The sequence below is a fragment of the Anticarsia gemmatalis genome, chromosome 5 (assembly GCF_050436995.1).
Source record: "Anticarsia gemmatalis isolate Benzon Research Colony breed Stoneville strain chromosome 5, ilAntGemm2 primary, whole genome shotgun sequence".
In the NCBI taxonomy this organism is placed as follows: Eukaryota; Metazoa; Arthropoda; class Insecta; order Lepidoptera; family Erebidae; genus Anticarsia; species Anticarsia gemmatalis.
Genome location: NC_134749.1, coordinates 10,180,781 through 10,203,172, shown reverse-complemented (window position 1 = coordinate 10,203,172; position 22,392 = coordinate 10,180,781). Strand labels below are relative to the sequence as shown.

The window sequence follows — 22,392 nt, the reverse complement described above, 5'->3', positions numbered from 1 at the left end:
CTTCGCTCATCAACGAAAAGACCCGAATCAAACCGAGGCCACCCGGTCGTTCGCACGTCGCCTACGCCAAGTGTGTGTGCGCTGCACCAAACGGCTAAGGTCCGCCGAATATTCGGCGGCCGGATATCCGGCTATCCGGCCAGGTGGTAGGCCGAATATCCGGTATCCGGTATCCGGCCAAACTGCTATCCGTTTCATCTCTACCCACAATGTCATTGAATATGGCTGATTAGATTAATTTGTAGTAGACGTTAATACCTACCTTTTCATATTACAGTGTGCGTTAAACGCATCGGCTAAGTTTGGCGACAGCGATCTTCAATTAAATGGTATGACATGCCTTTTCCTCTTGTGTTAGTTATTCCGTGATACAAAATATGCGAACTCTAAGTAATCAAAATTTATTTCATTCATGTCCACAGAATGTCTGTTATGTTTAATAGTTTTTGATAATAAATAGAAACAATGGCAACTCTGTAATGTCAAATACGTCAAATAAGTGTCAATGTTAAATTGTATTATGTCATTCTGTGTGCCACAGTGCCACTCGGTGATCGTGTCGGGTTGTTGGTAGTCTTTCTTGCGAACCGCTATTGTGCCGTATATTACTGTTAATCAGTATAAGACTGCTTGTGAAAACGTGTTTATCTACAAAACTACAAAATGACTTGGATGTATATCGTTCTTCCCTGCTTGTTAAGTAAGTCAATCGAAGTTCGAACACTTGTTTTTATTCAACGGCTTATAACACTTCGTACACGGCCAATTGTGTTAAATTTATTTGCATAAATCATTGGAGTATCCAGAAATATGTTTATATGTAACAAACTGCTTCTTTATACATTTAAATTAATTTATGTTAGTGATAATAAAATCCAGAGACATCACTTTACTTCGTTATTATTTTATTCACTGATATTTTTTTATAAGATTCCGGAACTTTTTCTTGAGTAAGTCCTTAGACGATTAATAATTAGCACATGTGATTGAACTGGGTAAATATTACAACAAATATTTACTTACTTTCAAATCATATTCAAAAGTAAAAAGACTGATACCTACATACTTTTAACACACGTCTTTTATATAATCGAAAATGTTTTCACCAGTTATAACCATGGGACTAACTATATATACTACTATATTGTCTACTATTTTTTTAAATATATTTACTACTATTATTGTCAGCTGAAATATCATTAAAGTTTAAATTTATTGAGTGAAATTTCCACATTAGTATGTTAAAACAAAAAGCTTGAATATAGCAGTGGTAGTATGATTTATGACTTAACAAAAACTTCACAAAATCTTAAATGAAAAGTAAATGTAAGTTGTGAGTATTTTATGTTTTACCTATATAATAATTGAGAAATCTATCAAAAAGTGTAGTCATTAAACACAGATCTTGGCTTGAGTTGCAGCAACCACTCCTGTATGACAACTGTAGAAAGATCAAATACTTTTAACGTGGCAGTCTAGAGTCTTAGTTAACAACATCAATCTCTGAGGATAAGCTACATATACGTAGTTTATTCTGCGAATGGGTGATCATCTTATACCTATTGGTTTCCATTCATTATTTCCATAACACATGTTAAATTGTGGGCCCTAGATGTCATTTTTAAAGATCTATGACATTCTTTAACAGTAGTCTGAAGCTGGAAAGCCTGACAACCAGTCTTACCAAAGGTATTGTGTTATAATCCATTTAACTTTGTTGTGGAGATTATTCAGCTGCATCCTGTGAGCCTGGAATCCGACTCCAACATAGTTTAGAAAAAAGGCTAGGCTGTGTATACAGCGGATGGACGACCACCTCACTGATCAGTCGGGTGGTCGCCCATTCGCTGGTAAAGGATTATCCATTATTTACTCCACACCCTGTATATACATAAATCTGTTAGAGAAAAAGCAATGCTTGGTGATAAACTATAAAATTATCTATTCCACAGGTGTAGCATTGGCACAAAATGATGACCTCAGTCTGCCTGAAGGAGTAACATTGCCACCAGGTGTTACTTTGCCTCCGGGATTGCAAGACAAGTTCAATGCATCCGATATAGAAAAAGTTAAGAGCAAGTACCTAGAACAGTTTAAGAAGAAATGTGAGAAAAACGGACATCCTGAAGCATATGATAATGTACAGGTTAGTTTTATACTGATTCACTTTTTATTTGTTTACTAGCTGACCCGTGCGGCTCCGCTCGCGTGAATGATTTTTTTTTACTAATACAAAGCTTAATTATTCCTTAACAACAAAATATGCTTATTTCACGAAAAATATTCTCAAAATTATTTATATCTCATATAACTCGCGCTAAAGCATATCCGCCATTAAAACTGTTGCCATGACAACGGAATTTTGTTAATTCAATGTCATTATAATATTGTTTATTCGCGACCTCGGTGGCGAAACCTGAATTTACCCGGGAAATGCGTCATTTTCCCGGCGTAAAAAGTAGCCTATGTCCTTTCTCGGGTATTAAACTATCTCCATACCAAATTTCATGCAAATTGGTTCAGTAGTTTAGGCGTGATTGAGTAGCAGACAGACAGACAGACAGACAGACAGACAGACAGACAGAGTTACTTTCGCATTTATAATATTAGTATGGATACGTATACTATCTGACCTGCCCAATTTTGCTTGGGTCACATAACAGAGAATGGGTCATAATTTTCCCCGTTTTTGTAACATTTTTCGTTGCTACTCTACTCATAATGGTCTTAGCGTAATATTATATAGCCTATAGCCTTTCTCAATAAATAGGATATCCAACAGTAAAAGAATTTTTCAATTCGCACCAGTAGTTCCCGAGATTAGCGCGTTCAAACAAATAAAAAAACTCTTCAGCTTTATAATATTAGTATAGAGCCTATAGCCTTTCTCAATAAATAGGATATCCAACAGTAAAAGAATTTTTCAATTCGCACCAGTAGTTCCCGAGATTAGCGCGTTCAAACAAATAAAAAAACTCTTCAGCTTTATAATATTAGTATAGATTAGGTATAATAATAATTAATATCAGTTCAAAAAAGATTGGCCTAACAATATCTCAGTTCACAACTATTTGAAAGCCACTATGCTGTACATTGTTATCTGTCTTAGATTATAGTGATTAACACTTCACATCAAAGCAGCAATGTATTAAATAATGACCAGCAATTTTACTTTTCATTGGGATATATCTATATGAGTATCAACAAATTAAGATAAACATTAATATATAGGTCATTTCAAATGAGTTAAATATTTTTCTGTTATGTTTTTTCAACATACTTAAACAAATATGACAAGCCCAGTTATCAGTATAATAGAAATGTTAGCATTGCTACTATTAAAATAACATTAGCTAATAATATTGGGATAAGATTAAGCATGTTATTAATACTTTTATCACTGGCCGAGTATTAATTATCAGTGGTATCAAACATGGAGTAAATTATTTTCTTTCATTTATCTTACAAATGTTATGAAAGGGAATTTTCCGAAATGACCGGTCCGATTTTTTTTAAATTTGGTACACAGATCGTCTTAGACCGTGACTAACATTCTTTTTACACCGCATTGACGTCTGAAGCGCACGAAATCGCGAGCATAAGCTAGTTTTAAAAAAGTCAAGTCCCAGGACTTTAATATTATGAAATCATTTTATTTGAGTAATAATTCGGATAGTTGTTTAAGGCGCTGTCTCCAAGGGCGAGAGAATCGCGACGATACGCGGCGGAATTATCGTTCGTGGAGATTGTCCGACGATACAACTGCGGACTCGCCCGCATAGCCCGTAGCCCGCGTTTTCCTTCTTTAAAAAGCTTCTCGAAACAAGAGGCAACATTGAAAACAAATGACGCTGCATTTGACTCGCTGCTTGTCGCGGCCGACTAGCGACGATGTATTGACGTTTCGCACGCTCGTTGACACTCGTCATATCGCGGCGATATTATCGCCGTGTGGAGACGGTTCCATAGAGAGTGTATAGAAATACGTGGCACGACGATAATATCGCCGCGATTCTCTCGCCCGTGGAGACAGCGCCTTAAAGGTAATAATTATCACTTGTTGTGTCGGTTTAAGCAAACATCGTGATGAGAACTTGTAAGCCTTTAAATTGTTTCACGCATTTCTTGCAAAGTCCCCAACCCGTACTTGGCCAGCGTGGTAGACTCGAGTCTTAAATCCTCCCTCAGTTCGAGAGTTTAAAAATCAACTAGTGACTGTCCTTGAAACATAGCGACGTTTAAACCACCACCTCCTCCGAAGGTTTTTGATGTTAAAAAGAAGGATTTATCCTTATTTGTTTCGGCCCAGCCTTTTTTTCCACTGTATTGGAGATTGCTTTCAGTCTCACGCAATGCAGCTGAATACCAGTTTACATGGAGCGACTGCCTATCGGACCTTCACAACCCAGTTACAGAACACAAACCCTTATTTAAAACTAAGTGTCGATGTATCTATCAAGTGTGTTATAAACGGAACAATAATGTGAAAAATAATTAAGCAAGAATAACCGGTATTCCGCGTGACCTTCTTTGACTTGAGAGTCGCCGCGTGGTTCCAAAGTACATTATACAATAGCAGAAAAACCATGAAGTTGACTAAATTAATAAGATAATTGTCAATGATTACTGTTAGGTTACAACTGCATTGACGGCATTCCTAAATGCCTTAAGCCTAGATCACAGGTTTCCAACGGTGGCGATAACCTCCCTAGTGGACGCTGAAGTTGTTTGGGAGGTTTGGGCCGAAAAAAAATAAAAGAAAAACAAAAATGAGCATTATGTTAATGCTAGCGGACTCGCGCAGCTCTGTTCACAAATTTTATTACCATTTTTTTTGTTATTTTTTTTAATCTCCATAAAAACCTTCTACGTACCTTACAGACAATTTCACAAAAACTTAAGTCGAAATGGTTGAGCCGCTCTTTAGTTGTGTGCTTGGCAACAAATAAGAAAATTAAAAAAACCGTACTTTGGCCGGCTATTGAATCGAACTCGAGATAAGCAGTATTCACTACCCACCACAGCTACAACTGTGAGTTTATAATCGTGTAAACGTAATCATTCTAAGATAATCATTTTTAGAATGATTACGCTCAATCTACAGGTTTTTTAGATAACTTCTCAATGAAAACTGATATCAATACTTTAATGAAATAGATGCCTGCTACCCACGCAGCAGCCAGTACTCGTCTCACGGCAACTAAGCGGCACTAACTATTTCAATCTGGCCCTGGCCACTGACGACTGTACGTAATTGGTCTATTAGAGTTACAGAGATATACCTATAATTGTTTCACTTCCCATTTTTAATAAACCTTTCAGACTCGTAAATTGAGCATAATAATATGCTAGAAATATGAATGAATATGAAGTAGTAATAATCTAGTATTGATTGTGTCATTAAAATTGGGTAGTCTAACTCATAGGTACGCAAAGGGGGCGATACCGCCCCTAGTGGGCCCTGGCGCTTATAAAAAAATACAAAACTGATATAAGTATGACCTAAAAGCTATTTATGAACAACCGTCGTGCCAACCGACAAACAAATTATTATAAATAAAATAATATTTATTGCAAGTAGAAAAAAAGTACATATTTCGTATTTTTTTTATTATGACTAAAACTTGACTGGTTTGTGATAAACAAACTATCACAAGCCAGTTAAGTTCTAGTTGGGAACCTATGGTCTTAACGTAGTGATTTCTTCTTCATTGCATTCTTCTAATCAGGCCTGTACAATTATGAACTCAGTCAATGCATAGCTTGTAGATCATTGAACAGAACTAAACAAGTTTTGTGACAATGTTTATTTTTTTGACCATATTATTATAATTATTTTTATCATCATTCATTCGGCATACTACCTGCAAATAACCTTTATTAGCAGGCGGCTATAACATCGACAACAACGAAGTTTTTAATAGGTATTATATTATTTCTGATTTAAACACTTTACCTAAATAGGATTTAAATTCGATTTGGGACAGATTTTTCCATAATGCGTACATTGCCGTGCTAATTTTAGCTTCGAATATTGAACCCAAAAAACGAATCTGGTCTGACCACCTTATTACCAAAAGTAAAAATGCAGGATTAGTTTACCAAGTCTCTGAGACACATTTAGCGGTAGTTTATCTGTTCAAGCTGTTTTTTTAAATGAGTTTAAACGCTATTGGATGGATAAACTACAACACGCAGACAATAAAAATGCTCTGGTCTTGAACTGTTTACTCATAAATTTTGGTATGAGTAGCTAAAGATAGGAAGGAACACGATTTAATTAACCATAAACCATTACCTCAGAAAACACTGACGGACTGACTATAATACCGTTGATTCACATTCAAATTCCTTTATTCACTAAGCGGTATACAAGTCTATTGAAAATAAACCCATAATTCCCCTGTCGTGTAAACTACCCGGGCACGGAGCGACGTCGTTGCTGTGTACACAAATTAGATGTCCACCCACACAGTATTGTCTGCGAAATATGATAACGTTCGCAATTTATGTAAGTGGATAACAGGCGGAAAATGGGGCCACAAACGGTAACATTTGGCACATCTTGTAACGCCAACTTACGGGCTGCCTACTAATGAGTAGAAATAGCAATATCGTTGTCATCTTTCTGAATTCGGGACTGGGATAATAATTCGTATATATCAGCCTAGCCTTTCTTCCAACTAGGTTGGAGTTGGCTTCCAGTCTTACCGAGTGCAGCTGAATACTAGTGTTTTATATGGAGCGACTGCCTATCTGACCTCCATAACCTATCTGGGTTATAACACGATACCCTTCGGTAAGACTGGTTGTCAGACTTTCAATCTTCTGACTACTGTTAACGGCTGTAAAAGATCTTCGAAAATGACAGCCGGGACCACAACCCACCACCAAAAAAAAAAAAAAACGTGCCTTCCAAAACACGGAGTAACGCGCGGCTGTTGTTAACTAAGCCACGAACAATATTTCGTACGACGTATATTATTAAACCCATTTGATCTCTGCAACGTTGAACAACTGTAGACTTACTGAGTAGACAGACTTAGCATTCATTTATGTAGATAATGATTTATAGTTCTGTGATTTTCATAATAAAATAGCTGTATCAAACAAGCCGCCCTGTATACGCCTGCGGGTCTCTGCAACCTAGGCTCTATTAAATTCTTGCACTATAACTTAAATTAATTAGTTTTGATACTTAAGCTAAATCACGATGTTGATCTAAACAAGCATGCACCTTCTAGTACTCACAGAGCTCTCTTATTCTACCTTGTGGAATATTCCGTACCTGAAATATAAACGATTCTTTATCGTAGTATTGACATTTTGTAATTCTGCAACAGCCGGCAAACGACAGGGAAATCTTTGTCATACGTCGTTGAAGGTTGTAAAACCATGATGTTTTTAGGGTTCCCTTTTACTAAGCCTTCGCTGTCCATCTGTCACCAGACAGTTTCTCTTAAACCGTAATTAAATAGCTAAGAAGCTGAAACTTTCGCAAATTATGTATTTCCGTGTCTGCTATATCAGCAATCAAAAAAATAAAAAATACTAACCCCCGGTGTCTGAGTGAATTTAACGATAGTTTATCTATTCAATAGCGTTATTTTTATATGAGATTTAACGCTATTGAATAGATAAACTACCGATAAATGTACCTCAGAAACCGGGGGTACGAGGAGTCCCTATAATCTAAACGTGTTTTTTTCGTAGCGTTTGCTCAATATTAATTTTCTATTATAGATGATGGTACAGAACACTTCGTGCCTGAGTCCGATTCGTACTTGATCAGTTTTTTATTTACTTCATGTCGTGTGACCATCGTCAACAAGCGAACCGGTCCTAAGTCATTAAATAATTAATTGATGTATTCTCAAGTATGTCATAATAACACAATAGAGATTTATTCAGACTTAAGTATACTCTTCAGTAACCCCCGGTTTCTGAGTCCATTTAGAGGTAGTTTATCTATTTATTGCGTATTATTATATGAGTTTAAACGCTATTGATTAGATAAATTACCGCTAAATGTATCTCTCACACAGGGGGTAAAACAAGTTACTTATTTAATTGTTCCAAAGATGTAAAATAATTGGTTAGTGACAACTTTTGTATGCATTTAGAAGGGGGCCGAATTTACAAACGTTATTTATCAGCCTCACGTATAAAATTGTAGCTATTAACAAATTCGAGTCTCAAATCCTAATACAGTACAGTGAAAAGCTATAATTACGCATACATATATTTGGTAGCTCTACTTATTTATAACTAGCTGACCCGCGCAACTTCGCTTGCGTCACGTAAGAGAGAATGGGTCATAATTTTCCCCGTTTTTGTAACATTTTTCGTTACCTCTCCGCTCCTAATGGTCGTAGTGTGATGATATATAGCCTATAGCCTTCCTCGATAAATGGGCTATCTAACAGTGAAAGAATTTTTCAAATCGGACCAGTAGTTCCTGAGATTACCGCGTTCAAACAAACACTCTTCAGCTTTATAATATTAGTATAGATTAGAATAGATTGTCCATAAGTAATAAACAAATAAGTAAAGTATATAAATGTATACTTTCATGCAACAAAATTACGAAATAAAAGTGTCAGTGTACATATTTTTGCTAGTGTCTGTACAAAATTCAGTTTAAAGAGAAGCTTACTTGCCTCACTATATCAAAAAGGTTTTAAAGAAATGTCAGCCATTGAAGTTTCCGCACGACATTTTCCTTCACCCTTGAACCTTCGCAATTAACTTTTAATATAAGTACACGTTAATTCGAGGTTATAGTGTCATATTGTGTAATTACTATATTTACTTTTTTTTTGCTTCCGCACAATTCTGTAAATCTTTACTTATAATATGTATGGATAAATCTTAAGAGGATGTTTGTAAGCATTAGTCGTTGAAAGTAGCAGTCGTATTTGAAAAAAAAAAAATTCTGAGATATAATCTATATCGACGATAAAAAGGATAATCTATCAAGATTTTAACATCGCGTTACTATCTCTGGAGAAAAGCATTTTGTTATATCATAGTTTTCGCGATATAAACAAATGTCCCACAGCTGGGCAAGGCAATGAGAGAGCGATGTTTTATAATGTACGAGTATAAACCAATGAAACATGCCTTGAAAACGTTACAGTCACCGTAATTGCTGCTTTATAAAACTACAAAATTATAAATTAACGCCGTAACTGTGGCATCCCTTCTTTTACTACATTATTAAATTACTCATATTATATTTTATATCATTGGTAATGCGTTGCTTAATCTTAATTTTCATTATGAGAGAATATAACTCCACCAAACATTACTCCAGGGAAAATAAGTAGGTGTATTTTTCAGTGGCTGCAACTAGCGTTACAAATATAATATGCCGTGATTAACGATGATAAATTTCGAAATCAATAACTACGTTACTTCTATGAAGAAATTACAAGGAAACTTCCATAATCGCCGTGTTTGAATGATCGAGTATTATCACTATTTATCGTCTGATTACTGGTCTAACCTCATTCCGAGTGATTTGTTCATATCTTTCTATTATCAACTCGTAACTGACCTTAGATTAGTAACAGCAGGATGTCGCGTAAAATTGCAGTAATCAACACGTTTTGATTACTCGGTTCCAAGTCGATAATTAAAAGATTTGTAAGGAAAAACGTGCAGAAAATCTCTTTGATAAATTACTATTTTATTGTATTGATAAATAGATGTACTTTATGTAATACTTTCCACCCGCTGCCTTCTACCCTGATGATTTTAGCCCCTTGGGGGAGGAGGGGGGAGTGGGAATTTCCATAAATCTTCTTTTAGTACTCCTTAACACTATAAATCTGTCCTAAGGAATCTTCATACCAAATTTTAACTTTCTACGCTCAATAGTTTTGGCTGCGCGTTGTTTACCAGTCAATTAGTCACTCAGTAAGAGAAGAGTAGGTGTACAGTTAAAAAATGGCCACAAAATCAATAATACAACGAAGTAAATCTATATCTATTATTATTATATTATATTATTATATTATATTATATTATAAAGCTGAAGAGTTTGTTTGTTTGTTTGAACGCGCTAATCTCGGGAACTACTGGTCCGATTTGAAAAATTCTTTCAGTGTTAGATAGCCTATTTATCGAGGAAGGCTATAGGCTATATTATATTATAAAGCTGAAGAGTTTGTTTGTTTGTTTGTTTGAACGCGCTAATCTCGGGAACTACTGGTCCGATTTGAAAAATTATTTCAGTGTTAGATAGCCTATTTATCGAGGAAGGCTATAGGCTATATAACATCACGCTGCGGTCATTAGGAGCGGAGTAGCAACGAACAATGTACAAAAACGGGGAAAATTTTGACTTATTCTCTTAGGTGACGCAAGCGAAGTTGCGCGGGTCAGCTAGTAAAAAATAAAGTTTAAAGGAAACTTACAGGTTGACACTGTAAATCATCGTCCATTAAAATAATTCAACTTTACAATCTAGATAGAGACGCAAACATACTAAAACTATTAAGAATTGATGAATAGCGAATGACCGTGCCTATTAATAGTGTGTCTGATAAGATATGAATTGAACTTTGTTTACCAGTCTCCCACACACATATGAACTAACCGCTTCCGACGTCGTCTACGTCTGTAGGCCCAAGATACCAACATACGCTTAGTTTGGGCTTCACTAGTATTCAAGGATCTGAATTTATGTTAACTAGGCTTAAGATAAACGAACTTTTAAAAAAATTGTGATTGGTAATAAGAAAAATAAATTAAGATTATAAAAAGTTAAATTTGTAGTGCAACCTCTACATTCGGTACTGTCGAGTATCGAGAGTTTGACATTTAAAATGTACTTACTGCCAAAATAGTTCTTACGGAGCCCGGTAGAGGCGCTAAACAGAATTTCTTTAAAAAAATCTCGATAGCCGGTTGTCGGTAGTCGGTAAAGAATCGAGCTACAGAGTGAAGTTATTTTATCCGTCTGATTTAAAGTTGATTTGCTTTCTTGAGTTAAGTTAGCACCACATTTGGCGATTATTTTTTACATATAAGATTGGTTACATTATTTGGTTGCCATGCTATCGAGTATCAACAATCTGAACAAAAAATAAAACTTTTGGGAGTTGAGATCATGTACCGATGCGATGTGAGTATTCTAAAAGTACATGTTTGCGACATGCTGCCTTATGTCTGCTAAATTTTATTTATTTATTGGATATCATTCTATTGATAGGTACAGTAAAATAATAAGACAATCCTAATATGTACACCTGTGTCAGCTGAACACAACATTCACTAAGACTACGATGACATATTATTTACAATATTTATGTATTTAAAGTATTTACCAGTAACTTTGATAGTACATGGTCACCATAATATATTTGTTAAAATCATCCTATTTAATTATAACATTAAAGTAACATTATAGTAATTAAACAACTTTATAAATAGCTAATAAATATGACTAGTGGGTACAATGTTTACTTGACCTTATAGTACAATGAACTTTGTACCATATTACGAGTTAGCAAAAAACGTCCGTATGGAACTAACTTGTTTATTAACCATTACTAATAAATATTACGCGATAGATATTTTTATACAATAGGTATAATTTAATACAGCTATTACAGAGATTTTCTTTATTAATAACTTCTGCCCGTAAAATCTTCCTACTATAAAGATTTCCTGAGGTCTACTTTTTGAGTATATTTTCGTATATAATGCACCATTTTAATAAATAATATTTATATACCATTGTACCTAGAAATAAGTTTTAAGTGTAAAATATGTGATAATCTTTCTCTATCGGTATCTCATCTACGAATCTTACTTAATTTCATTTCAAATTGTTCAGCAGATTACCCGTGATAGCGTTGCAGACAAAGTAATATATTTTATGATTACTACGGATTAATTATAGGCACCAATCATAAATGCCGTAATATATCATTCCTCGATACAACTAAATGTATTCTTTTACATCATTATGAGTCATTTGAAACAAATGTTTTGCGATAAATTTAATTGCTTTCATCATATCTACTATTTCCGTCCATGCCGGATTCCATTCCATGAAAAAAATATAAGTAGGTACGCTTTCATTATTCATCGTATAGTTAGTGGTAAACCTAGTGTTATAGGTATTCTAGCGGCCCGTGGGCCTTTGAAATGGCTACTACTGTTAACTTAATTGATAAAAACCGAGTCCGAATTTTAACACTCCCTCCGAAGCACGGAGTCGCTAACGTGTTTATTGAACAAAGCATTATCTTAAATGACAACAGCTGGGACTGATTATTTACCTGCCATTCGAAGAATAGAGACGCTCAACTCAAACCCCACTATTCCTACACTCATCTATGTAATGTCCCCGCTAAGGTTGCTTAACCCACTAGCACAGTACAATGAAAATATAATATAGAGATAACTGTCAAAATTGTTATAATAACAACTGTGTATTGTATTTTGATTGTTTCAAGGGTCCCACATCCGGCGTTTCTTTGAAAATAATAACATTATCTAAAAATACGTTTTTTTTGGTCAATGTCACTTTGTGTGATGAGAAAAGCCTATCCTTGTTTTAACGGCTATAGCAAATAGCATTTTTGTCATAGAAGTATGTTATTGTTGTAGTTAAATATTTATTTAATTAGGTACAGAAAGAAATTTAGTCACTCGAGGATTATCTTTTGGTCGATAATTAAAAAGTCGGTTTCGTATCTTCTGAAATGACTGGCCTCTTTTTAGGAAGCTTTCCTTGTTTACTGGGTTATATTAGTTTTCCTTAACCTAGTATAGGTATCCAGTTGTTAAGAATAGATCTGCCATTCAGATAAGTGTCCAATCCAGCACACCATTGTTTTTACCTACCCCGACGTTATTTGTTAGTTAATAAATAATAAATAAATTTCACCCATTAAATGTCCCACTGCTGGGCAAGGGTCTACTCCCATAATGAGGAAGGGGTTGGACCTTGAGTCCGCCACGCTGGCTAGCTGGGTTGAGGTTGCATACCTTCAAAAACAGTTCTAAAGAACTCTCGTTGCATCACGATGTTTTCCTTCACTGTTGGAACAAGTGATAACTATTTCTAATACACACTGAATTCGAAAAGTCATCGGTGTGTTGTTTGTTAGTTTTGTACATAATTTGTATTTATTATCCACAGACTGCCGTCCAATCGTTGATGACATGTGCCGGCGCCCTGGTTGATATGGACACTCTTCAGAACGAGATTGAAGAAGCCAAACCCGACGGCAAAGTTGACGAGGTGTTCAAAAAGTAAGTTGGATACTAATTATACTAGGTCAAAGATCTACTACTAATTTTAAATAAACGTATATAACGTATACGATACTTGTCTAATTGACTGCCTCCGCGGCGTAGTGGTTAAGGTCTCCACGCCGCTACCATTGGTCAGGAGGTCGTGGGTTTGGTGGGTGGATTTCCACACGAAATAGTTATTTGTGCGATCCACAAATGATTGTTTCGCGTCGGATTGTACTTTGTGTCCGTTGTTTGTATGTCTATAAAAGTCCCAGCGACACGAGCGCAATTCTTAGTGCGGGAGTTGTCTTCTTTCTTCTGTTATATCAGCTGTTGCCGCCTGTTGCTATGGAGGCTAAGTTTTCGTGAAACATATTTTTAAGACAAACTCCTAAAATGTACACTCAAAGATAAATCTCAAAATAGCTAAGTTCAGACAGTAGGTACAGTAAAATCCTAATTTGTAAACATGACACAGAATAAATCGTTTTCTTGTCCCAATAAATTACTTAATCTGTTCATTAATTACTCTACAGACTACAGAGCAATTAGATGATTTATAAATAAACGCATCTGACATAAATCTTAGTTAGTTAAAGGATGAATTAACTCGGTCTAGAATTATCTGTGACTCTGCCGGTCGGAAATGTAACCGACCGCTTATCATAAAGTTTCGGGTTCGAATCCTGGGTCAAGCAAAGTACTGTTGGTCTTCTTTGATGTATTAGGTCGGAGAAAAAGTCTTTTCGCACTATAGTGCCTATGTATGACTTGTAATGAAATCTCTTTGGCTTCAAGAATCACAAATGAGTACACGGTTCATTAGGTTTCTTTCAGTGAGCTCGTGAGGTAGCCAAATATTGAGCTTTTTTGTGTAGAGAAAAGAATTTGTTACAAGTTCATACATACTATAATGCGAAAAGACTTTTTCCCCAACCTAATATATTTTAGCATTTTCTCCATAGTATCTCGGTTTCTCTGGTCTTTGCCTACCCCTATGGAAATAATACGTGATTTTATGCATGTTTGTTTATAGTACCGGACACCGTTATATAGCAATAAGCTCGACCCTATTACATGGGACTAACATTGTTAATCGCGAGAGGTATTTTATATACCTCTGCCTACGCCGTCGGGTACCTACAGCAAGCGTGATATTATGTATGTTTGTAGAATTATTCAGTTTTCGTACGTATCTCTGTTCATGATAATTATCTTTGCGTACTAATTACTTCCACGTTATTCTAGATGTTTAGAAACACGATAATAGTGTTGTTTAGTGTTATTATTCATTAAGTGTTTGTAATCTTAGGTTAAAAGGGTGTTTTGTCTGATTTCTATTTATAATAATAGGAGTCCATAGTTATAATAGAGTCTATAAGGCTTGCTACACACGTATGCGGTTCAGTATTAATCGATCTAGCAAAACGGGCGGCAAAACCGAATATGTGTAGATGAAAGCGATTGGCACAAGCCGAACAATTGAGTCGAGTCGGCTTTGTTGTTCGATCGACAAAATAATGTAGCCGAACTTTTCTTTTTTTAAAGACAACTGCCGCGCTAAGAATTGCATTTGTGGACACAAATAATTGCTCCGTGTGGGATTCGAACCCACGACCTCCCGACGCAATGGTATCGGCGTGGCGACTTAAACCACTGCGCCACGGCGGCAATCAACTCAACGTGCTGAACCAAATTTGTTTCGTTTACTGAATGCAAACAAATAAAACATACTAATTACACTTATGTTTTAGTACCTACGATATAATTATTTAAGTTACTCAGACGTCAGCTCAAAGTACAATGAATGAAAGAGATAGCAATATAAGTATCGTGTGACGCAACAATGTATTTATACTAGAACTAAGTTAACTAAGAATTGTACGGAAACTCACTATAATAACATGTAATTACAGTATCCTAGACAAATATTTTTATTTTTGTTTCGCTAACGATTATATAGTATTATTATATATGTACATTCATAAAAATCCTTTGTGATAGTTGAATTCAATGGTCATTGTGTAAGGCAACGTTTCGATCGATTTTTTCCTTCACCGTTAGAACAAGTGACAATCAATTTTCTAATGTATTACTGTTTCATAAAACTTTTAGATACTGCAACAAGACTCCCCAGTTCAAAGAGTGTTTCCGCAACATGACCGAGACGATCAAGCCGTGCTTCGCTACCAGTGAACAGAAGAACTTCAAGACACTATACAATGTCTCCGACCAGCTGTCTGAGTTCATTTGCTACAAAGATGGAGACAGAATCGCATGTAATAAAAAAAACAAGTGACTATAGTCCAACAACTTCGTTCATTCGACAAGTGCACATCGCACAGGACTTTTTTTTAACCGACTTCTAAGGGAGGAGATCGTCAATTCGAATTTTTTTTAACTAGTTTCTCGCTATTTTATGTGTATTCATATTGCCTTTATGGGTTCTTGCTAATATCGGTACCGTTAACTTAATTGTTTACTGGATTACACAGGCCGGGAAGGCTCGCGACAAGCAAAACCCCTACGTACTTGATTGATTTTTTTTTGTAGTTGTTATGTATATGTCTATCGACGTTCGACAACCGGCTAGCTATTGAGAAATTTTGTATGAAAATACTACTGGAAAGAATTTGAATTCCCACGCCCTTGGCCAATGTAGTCAAGGCTTAATTTTGCAAACAAATCTGTATTTTTTTTTAAATTTAACTACAAATTATTATTGTTTTTAGTGTTCATTGCCGAGGGAGGTAAGGAGTGTTTCCAAGAAACCCAGGAGCAGATCCAGGACTGCTTCAACAAGACCTTCGACGCTCAGACACAGGGCGACCTGGACAACGTCACCATTGACAGCGTTCTTGATTTGGAGTTCAAGGTAAATTAAATAATTACCTAAAATTGATTGCAGTCATGTATGATTCCGCCCCCGTCTCCAAATTTTCAAAATGTTTTTTTAACCCATTACTGTTCCACTGCATAAAATACTGATATTCAGCTGCATCCGGTGAGACTGGAAGCCGACTCCAACATAGTTTAGAAGAAAAGGCTAGGCTGATATACCTACTGTCCCACTGCAGGGCAAGGGTCTTCTCCCATACGAGAGGGAGGGATTAGGCCTTGAATCCACCACGCTGGCCAATTGCCGGTTGGGGACTTTGCATGCCGTCAATAAATATTATTATTATTATTTGTAAAATTTGGAGACCGAGGTTTTCAACAACCTCCAAACAAAATCCCATCGAAGTCGTTTTAGCCTTTTAGTCGTAAAAACGCTACTGACTTTCGCATTTTAACTAATATGAAATTATAAATACAGGCCAGATTTATTCAAAAGTTAGCAAGTTTTATCGATTTTTATATATGCATATAATAGATGGATATAGATTAGATGGATGAAAGTATGTATATTTATCAGTTTTCTGGTTGCCATAGTTCAAGATTTTTTTTAATTAGCTGACCGAGTGTGAATTATTCCTTATTTTCTTTCAAAAGACAACTCCCACACTAAGAATTGCTCTTGTGTCGCGGGGACTTTTACAAACATACAAACAACGGACATAACATAGAACCAGACCCGAAACAATTATTTGTGGATCGCACAAATAATTGTGTCGTTTGGGAATTGAACCTACGATCTCCCAACGCAATGGTATACGCAGCCTAAACCACCGCGCCACGGAGGCATTATTCAAAGATTTATTTATTTATTCTCATTTACAGGAGAAACAATGCAACCAGATGACAGCCTTGCGGTCCTGTGTGGTCAAAGTATTAGAACAATGCACTAAGCCTACGTCTGCTAACATCATGGACTCGCTCTTCAAGTTCATTATCAAAGCTACGCCGTGCAAGAATTATATTAAAGTGAGTAGACACATTATTTAGTAATATACTGTAATATGTTTAACATTTTCTGAAGGTTATTCTTTCACCTTTATATAGGTATAACCTACTAAAACTAAAGACTAATATATTACACAGGATGTTCATTTCTTAACTTCTCTTTACTAACTCAAATTTTAGTTCTAAGAATATAATAATATGTATCTACCTTTATTTAAACTAGATATGTATTTTCACTATAAAACAAGTTTCACAGTTTTTTAATAATTATCAAATAACCTATGTGGTAGATGATGTCTATCATATTATCAAAACATATAAAAAGAATTATTAATATTCCATCGAATAAGCTATCGGTACCTATCTAGTGGTTAAATAGGCCATAACACTTTTAATATACAGGGTTAGGTTATATTTAAAACACCAAAAACCTCCTAGGTATAGATTGCAATCCGGTCCGCCGGATCCGGTTTGTATTTGAAATATTTTCGTCAAGTGAAATAATAATAAGTATGCTCTCTTCTAGTAGGTACTTACAGATAATTACATTAGTAACTGAGACTGATTATTTGAATATTTAGAATTATTATATCTTAATTTCATTAGCTGCAAAAAAGACGAATGAATACTAATCTATACTAATATTATAAAGCTGAAGGGTTTGTTTGTTTGTTTGATTGTTTGTTTGTTTGAACGCGCTAATCTCAGAAACTACTGGTCCGATTTGAAAAATTATTTCAGTGTTAGATAGTCTATTTACCGAGAAACGCTATAGGCTATATATCATCACGCTGCGACCATTAGGAGCGGAGCAGAAACGAAAAATGTTACAAAAACGGGAATATTTATGACCCATTCTCTCTTATGTGACGCAAGCGAAGTTGCGCGGGTCAGCTAGTCATTCATAACCAAAAATGATTGTAATCCCTACTCCTAGGACTGTTTTGCGTATGCTGTTAGCTATCTATCTAATCGTTATGGTGTTATATAAATGATCGAGCACTAATCTAATAACTGACACTTTATCGCACGTTTTGCCAGGTCAATGTTGATTCCAAATCGAAAAGCGGCACATTTGTAAGTGACTAACAGTTAAAACTAGTATTTGTTTTGTTAATGTTTCTTTGGTGAAGGTAGATTGTGTCCTATTATTTTGTCATATTTGTAGATATTGTCTTGTCTATGTTGCTCTTGCTACTATTTATAAAGCTTTGCTACACACATATACAGTTTAGCATTAATCGGCCCAGCCGGGTGGTAAAACAGTCTGTAAAAAGTCTTAAATGTAGATGAATGTTCGAGTAAAATGTCACTACATCGCCGTGCCTGTATAAAAACCGAATTGTGACGATCGGACCCGAAGGAACTACACAATTTGCATGAACCGAGCAAGTGCAGTAATTGCTTCGAATCGGTTTTGTTGTTTGATAGATATTGCCGAACCGAAAGCGCTGACCCGTAGTGTAATATGTGTGTAGCAAATCTTAAGAAGTATTTTAGATTTTTTTAGTTTACTTAAGACAATTGGTGAAAATGCTTCCTTGTGTAGTCTTTAAATTAGAATGAAATTAGTTTGTTGAAGCTTTAAACTTAAAATCCTAGTCTTGCTACTAAAGTATACTAGTAAATTTAATTTATCAGTAGATTTAACCAATATCAAAAGAACTATTTCTAACAAAAAAAAATGAATAAAATATAAATAAAGATACTTTTCTCCTTGGATCGCTTGACGTTTCGGCGTGTAATCCGCGCTAGAATATCAAGCAATCCGAGTTAAAATGTGAGTTCGTGTTTATTCTCATATAATTATAATATTAGCTAATAAAAATTCAACCTGAAATTTAAAAATTATTTTATATTACAGGAAGAGAAGCCCGCTGGTAATGCACGCGGCGCTGCGAGCGGCCTTGCTGTAACATTCGGCACTCTTATCATGGCTCTAGCCGCCGCCATAGTGGTCTAAACACCTAATCTATAAGTATACAAGCTTTAGTTCCCCTTACAATTAAGTACAACCCGTCAGAAATGCGAAGATGACGTCGCTAGATGTAAACTGCTGATTTAGTGTGCTATGTATTTTGGTCTCATAAAAGAGAAAAGTAAAATTACAAATAGGATTTATAAAATTATAACTTTCAAACTCTTGCGTTGCATCTTTAATGTATAATAGAATACGGAAATGAACGCGAACACGCATTTTACCTTAAAATGCCTAACGTTTCGGCGCAGGTTGGTGGCGCCGTGGTCGCAGGCTGACCAGGTAAAATGTTTATTCTATTATACATTTGTAACATTAGTCCAACAACTTATAAGAGAGCCTTATGCAAGGAACGCAGCCAGTGGAAGTTTAAATTCGACATGTTTTATGACATCAAGTTTCATCAGTATTTCTGATGGGTTACAAATTGATTTATGTATTAAAAAACACGAATATGCCAAGCTCATATTTCCATGACACATGTACAATATTCAAATTTAAAATATTGCAGCCATTGACATTTTAAAAGACATTTATATTCGTGTAATACTCAAATTAAAAGCATGTGATCACGCACATGTGCTGCCATCTATTATAAATGAAGTAAATATTGCAATAGGATTATTTTTTTGTTTATATTTTATGCGAGCTTGTTCGCGTATCTATAACATTATTTCAAAGATGGCTGCTTTTAAAACAGATAAAAACTGTCGCGACTTGTACACCTAATACTAGGATACACAACGGGGCTTATGCCCAATGAATATTCTAAACGTTACGAAACCTTATTTACTGCCCAACGTTATTAGTCAGTTTTTTATCCATTGCTGTCCCACTACAAGGCAAGGGATTCCTTCCTAACGAGGGAGAGGCGTTGGGCCTCGAGTCCACCACGCTGGCCAAGTGCGAGTTGGGGACTTTGCATGCCCTGAATATAGTATGTTGTCGATGTAGTCTCGGTGTTTTCCTCCGCCGTTAGAGCAAGTGATAATTATTTCTAATACACGCGTAACTTCGAAAGGTCATTGTGTGATGCCTCGGGTTCGAACCTGTAACCACTTGCGTGGGACGTGTCAGCTTAAACCACTCGGCTATCACTGCTTCAATTCGATCTTACGGCCAGTAAATAAGGAATCGTAATCTTAAAATATTCATCGCGCATTAAACCCGATGTGCATCTTAGTATTATAGATATAGTATGATTATACTTCCAATGAAAGCCAATTTAGATTTAAACCGAGATAATAGATAGATATCATGTATTTTGTCTCGATAGTTACTATAACTGGTAGAAGTGGTAGATAAGTTGATTAGTCTTCAAGCAACAAACGTTATATCAGTCATTGAAAACATTCCTTATATATATGTAGAAAAAAGTATGGCTTTGACAGCTATTGATATTATATTCGCTAATGACAAAATTATTTAAGCACAAATAAAAGACATATTTTATCATTTTTAAGACTATCTTGCCATATTGTAAAACAATATATTTTGTAAAAATGTTTATTAAGTAAAATCATATTTACATTGTTTAAAAGCTTAGTGATTTCTGTTCCTTTGTAAGGTACTTATTGATTTTAGATTTATATTTTTTATTAGACTGGGTATAATTATAGCATAAAAATAATTTATTTGTGAATCAGGGCTCGGGCTTATAATAAGCATAAAGTGATATTATATTTTTTGTAACTAATATTTATCGCCAGGTACATATCCATTCATATTTTCGTAATATATTTGCCAAAATTAGGGCCAACTTTTAAAATAGAGGCTTAATATAAGTACAAAAAGCAACGAAAAAAGACCGAAAAACACATTGAAATATTTTTGCTGATGGCAATACTATGGTAGTGTTGCCAGTACTTCGTTCATAAATAGAATATTTTAGAATTATTGATTGTTGCTTTTCTTGTATACTGTAAGCTTCTGTCCATGATGTTATACATTACTAGGTATGCATTAAATGTAAACATTTGGTGTAAGGGTAAGTGTCGTAGATATAGTACATGTATTTAGATCGCCAAACAAAGTTGGTTATTAAAAACTCTTAGCGTTAAAAATATTGTCAGAACGGCTTAGTATATTTTCTTTGTATAAAAAGCTATCCAATTTGTAGGTCTGCGAATTAAAAAGTGATAAATGAAAACCGGTAGCTATATTAAACATATAAAACTTAGCGTTGACGCTAAATAATTAGAATTAATTAAAGCTTATAAAAACAATAATTCAATAGAAAAATGCCTAACACATTCCAAAATATGAATTAAAAAAGTCACTCAGGCACGTTACAAAACGGCCAATAGAGCTTTGATTGACAAAATGTAACTAATTGTAAAGTTGCGAATTTCATATTATAGTGTCGGTCTCCTTGGCGCAGTAGTTAAAGTGATCGCCACGCCTCTACCGTTGCGTCGGGAGGTCGTGGGTTTGATTCCCACACTTAACAAATATTTGTGCAATCCACTAATAGTTGTTTCGCGTCTGGTTATACTTTGTGTCCGTTGTTAGTATATTTGTTAAAGTCCCCGCGACAAAAGCAATTCTTAGTGCGGGAGTTGTCTTCTAAAAATAAAAGGATAGAAAAAATATGTTAATATACAATACATTCGCATCTTTACAATTGTGGTGACGAAGTGTTTTGTGCTAACCTTTCTTTTTTATTCCATTATTACATATACAGGGTTTTAAGTCACAAAACAAAAGTAAGACAGCTATGTTTAGTCTATTTAGCAAGGACTGTGGGTTGAAGTTCGTGTTAACTGGATACTTGATATTGAATTGTAAACAGATTTATTATAGCAGCTATCAATAAAAATAGGAGAAAGGATTTTTGCTGGACGCCTTCATAAATATTCGTACATGGTGATGTTGTGTGTGACAAGTTCGCGTAAACACACGTATACGCAAACTTGTATATACGTATACGGATACGGCCGTAAATCCATACTTGTATGCTCGTATAACACTTTTCAGGAACGGTTTGAAGGCGTTGTCGCAATAAATATTAAGAGCTTAAATTACTTGCTGAATAGATTAATACACGAACAGATATGTTGCCAAATGTTTCTACGAAATAAATATATAAGTAATTTTGTCCATTTCGTACGCATAGGTTCAATGTCCGTAATTATATAGTTGCTACGTGGTTTTTAAATGTTTTACAATATTTGCAAATAAATTATGAAAGTACAAGAATTGTTGGTGTTTTTTTTTCGTTTTTGGAAACCTAAAATTCCTGTGTTAAACAAGCAGTTTTGTCACATTATTTCTTTACGAAAAATCACTTATTATAGCTCGATTACGCCACGAAG

General features: G+C 35.2%; 1 protein-coding gene across 2 annotated transcripts; it reads left to right on the top strand.

Annotated features, from left to right (window-relative positions):
• The first annotated feature begins 534 nt into the window (after positions 1-534).
• On the top strand, positions 535-22,276 carry LOC142973145 (27 kDa hemolymph protein-like). 2 transcript variants are annotated; one of them, XM_076114736.1, is made up of 8 exons: positions 535-700; positions 1,953-2,146; positions 13,160-13,272; positions 15,373-15,536; positions 15,990-16,132; positions 16,978-17,121; positions 18,142-18,177; positions 18,965-22,276. In XM_076114736.1, the coding sequence occupies exons 1-8, from the start codon at positions 664-666 to the stop codon at positions 19,061-19,063; spliced, it is 930 nt and encodes a 309-aa protein (XP_075970851.1). In that variant the 5' UTR covers positions 535-663; the 3' UTR covers positions 19,064-22,276. The 2 variants fall into 2 exon arrangements, with proteins under 2 accessions (XP_075970851.1, XP_075970852.1); XM_076114737.1 differs by lacking the exon at positions 18,142-18,177.
• Positions 22,277-22,392: the final 116 nt, after the last annotated feature.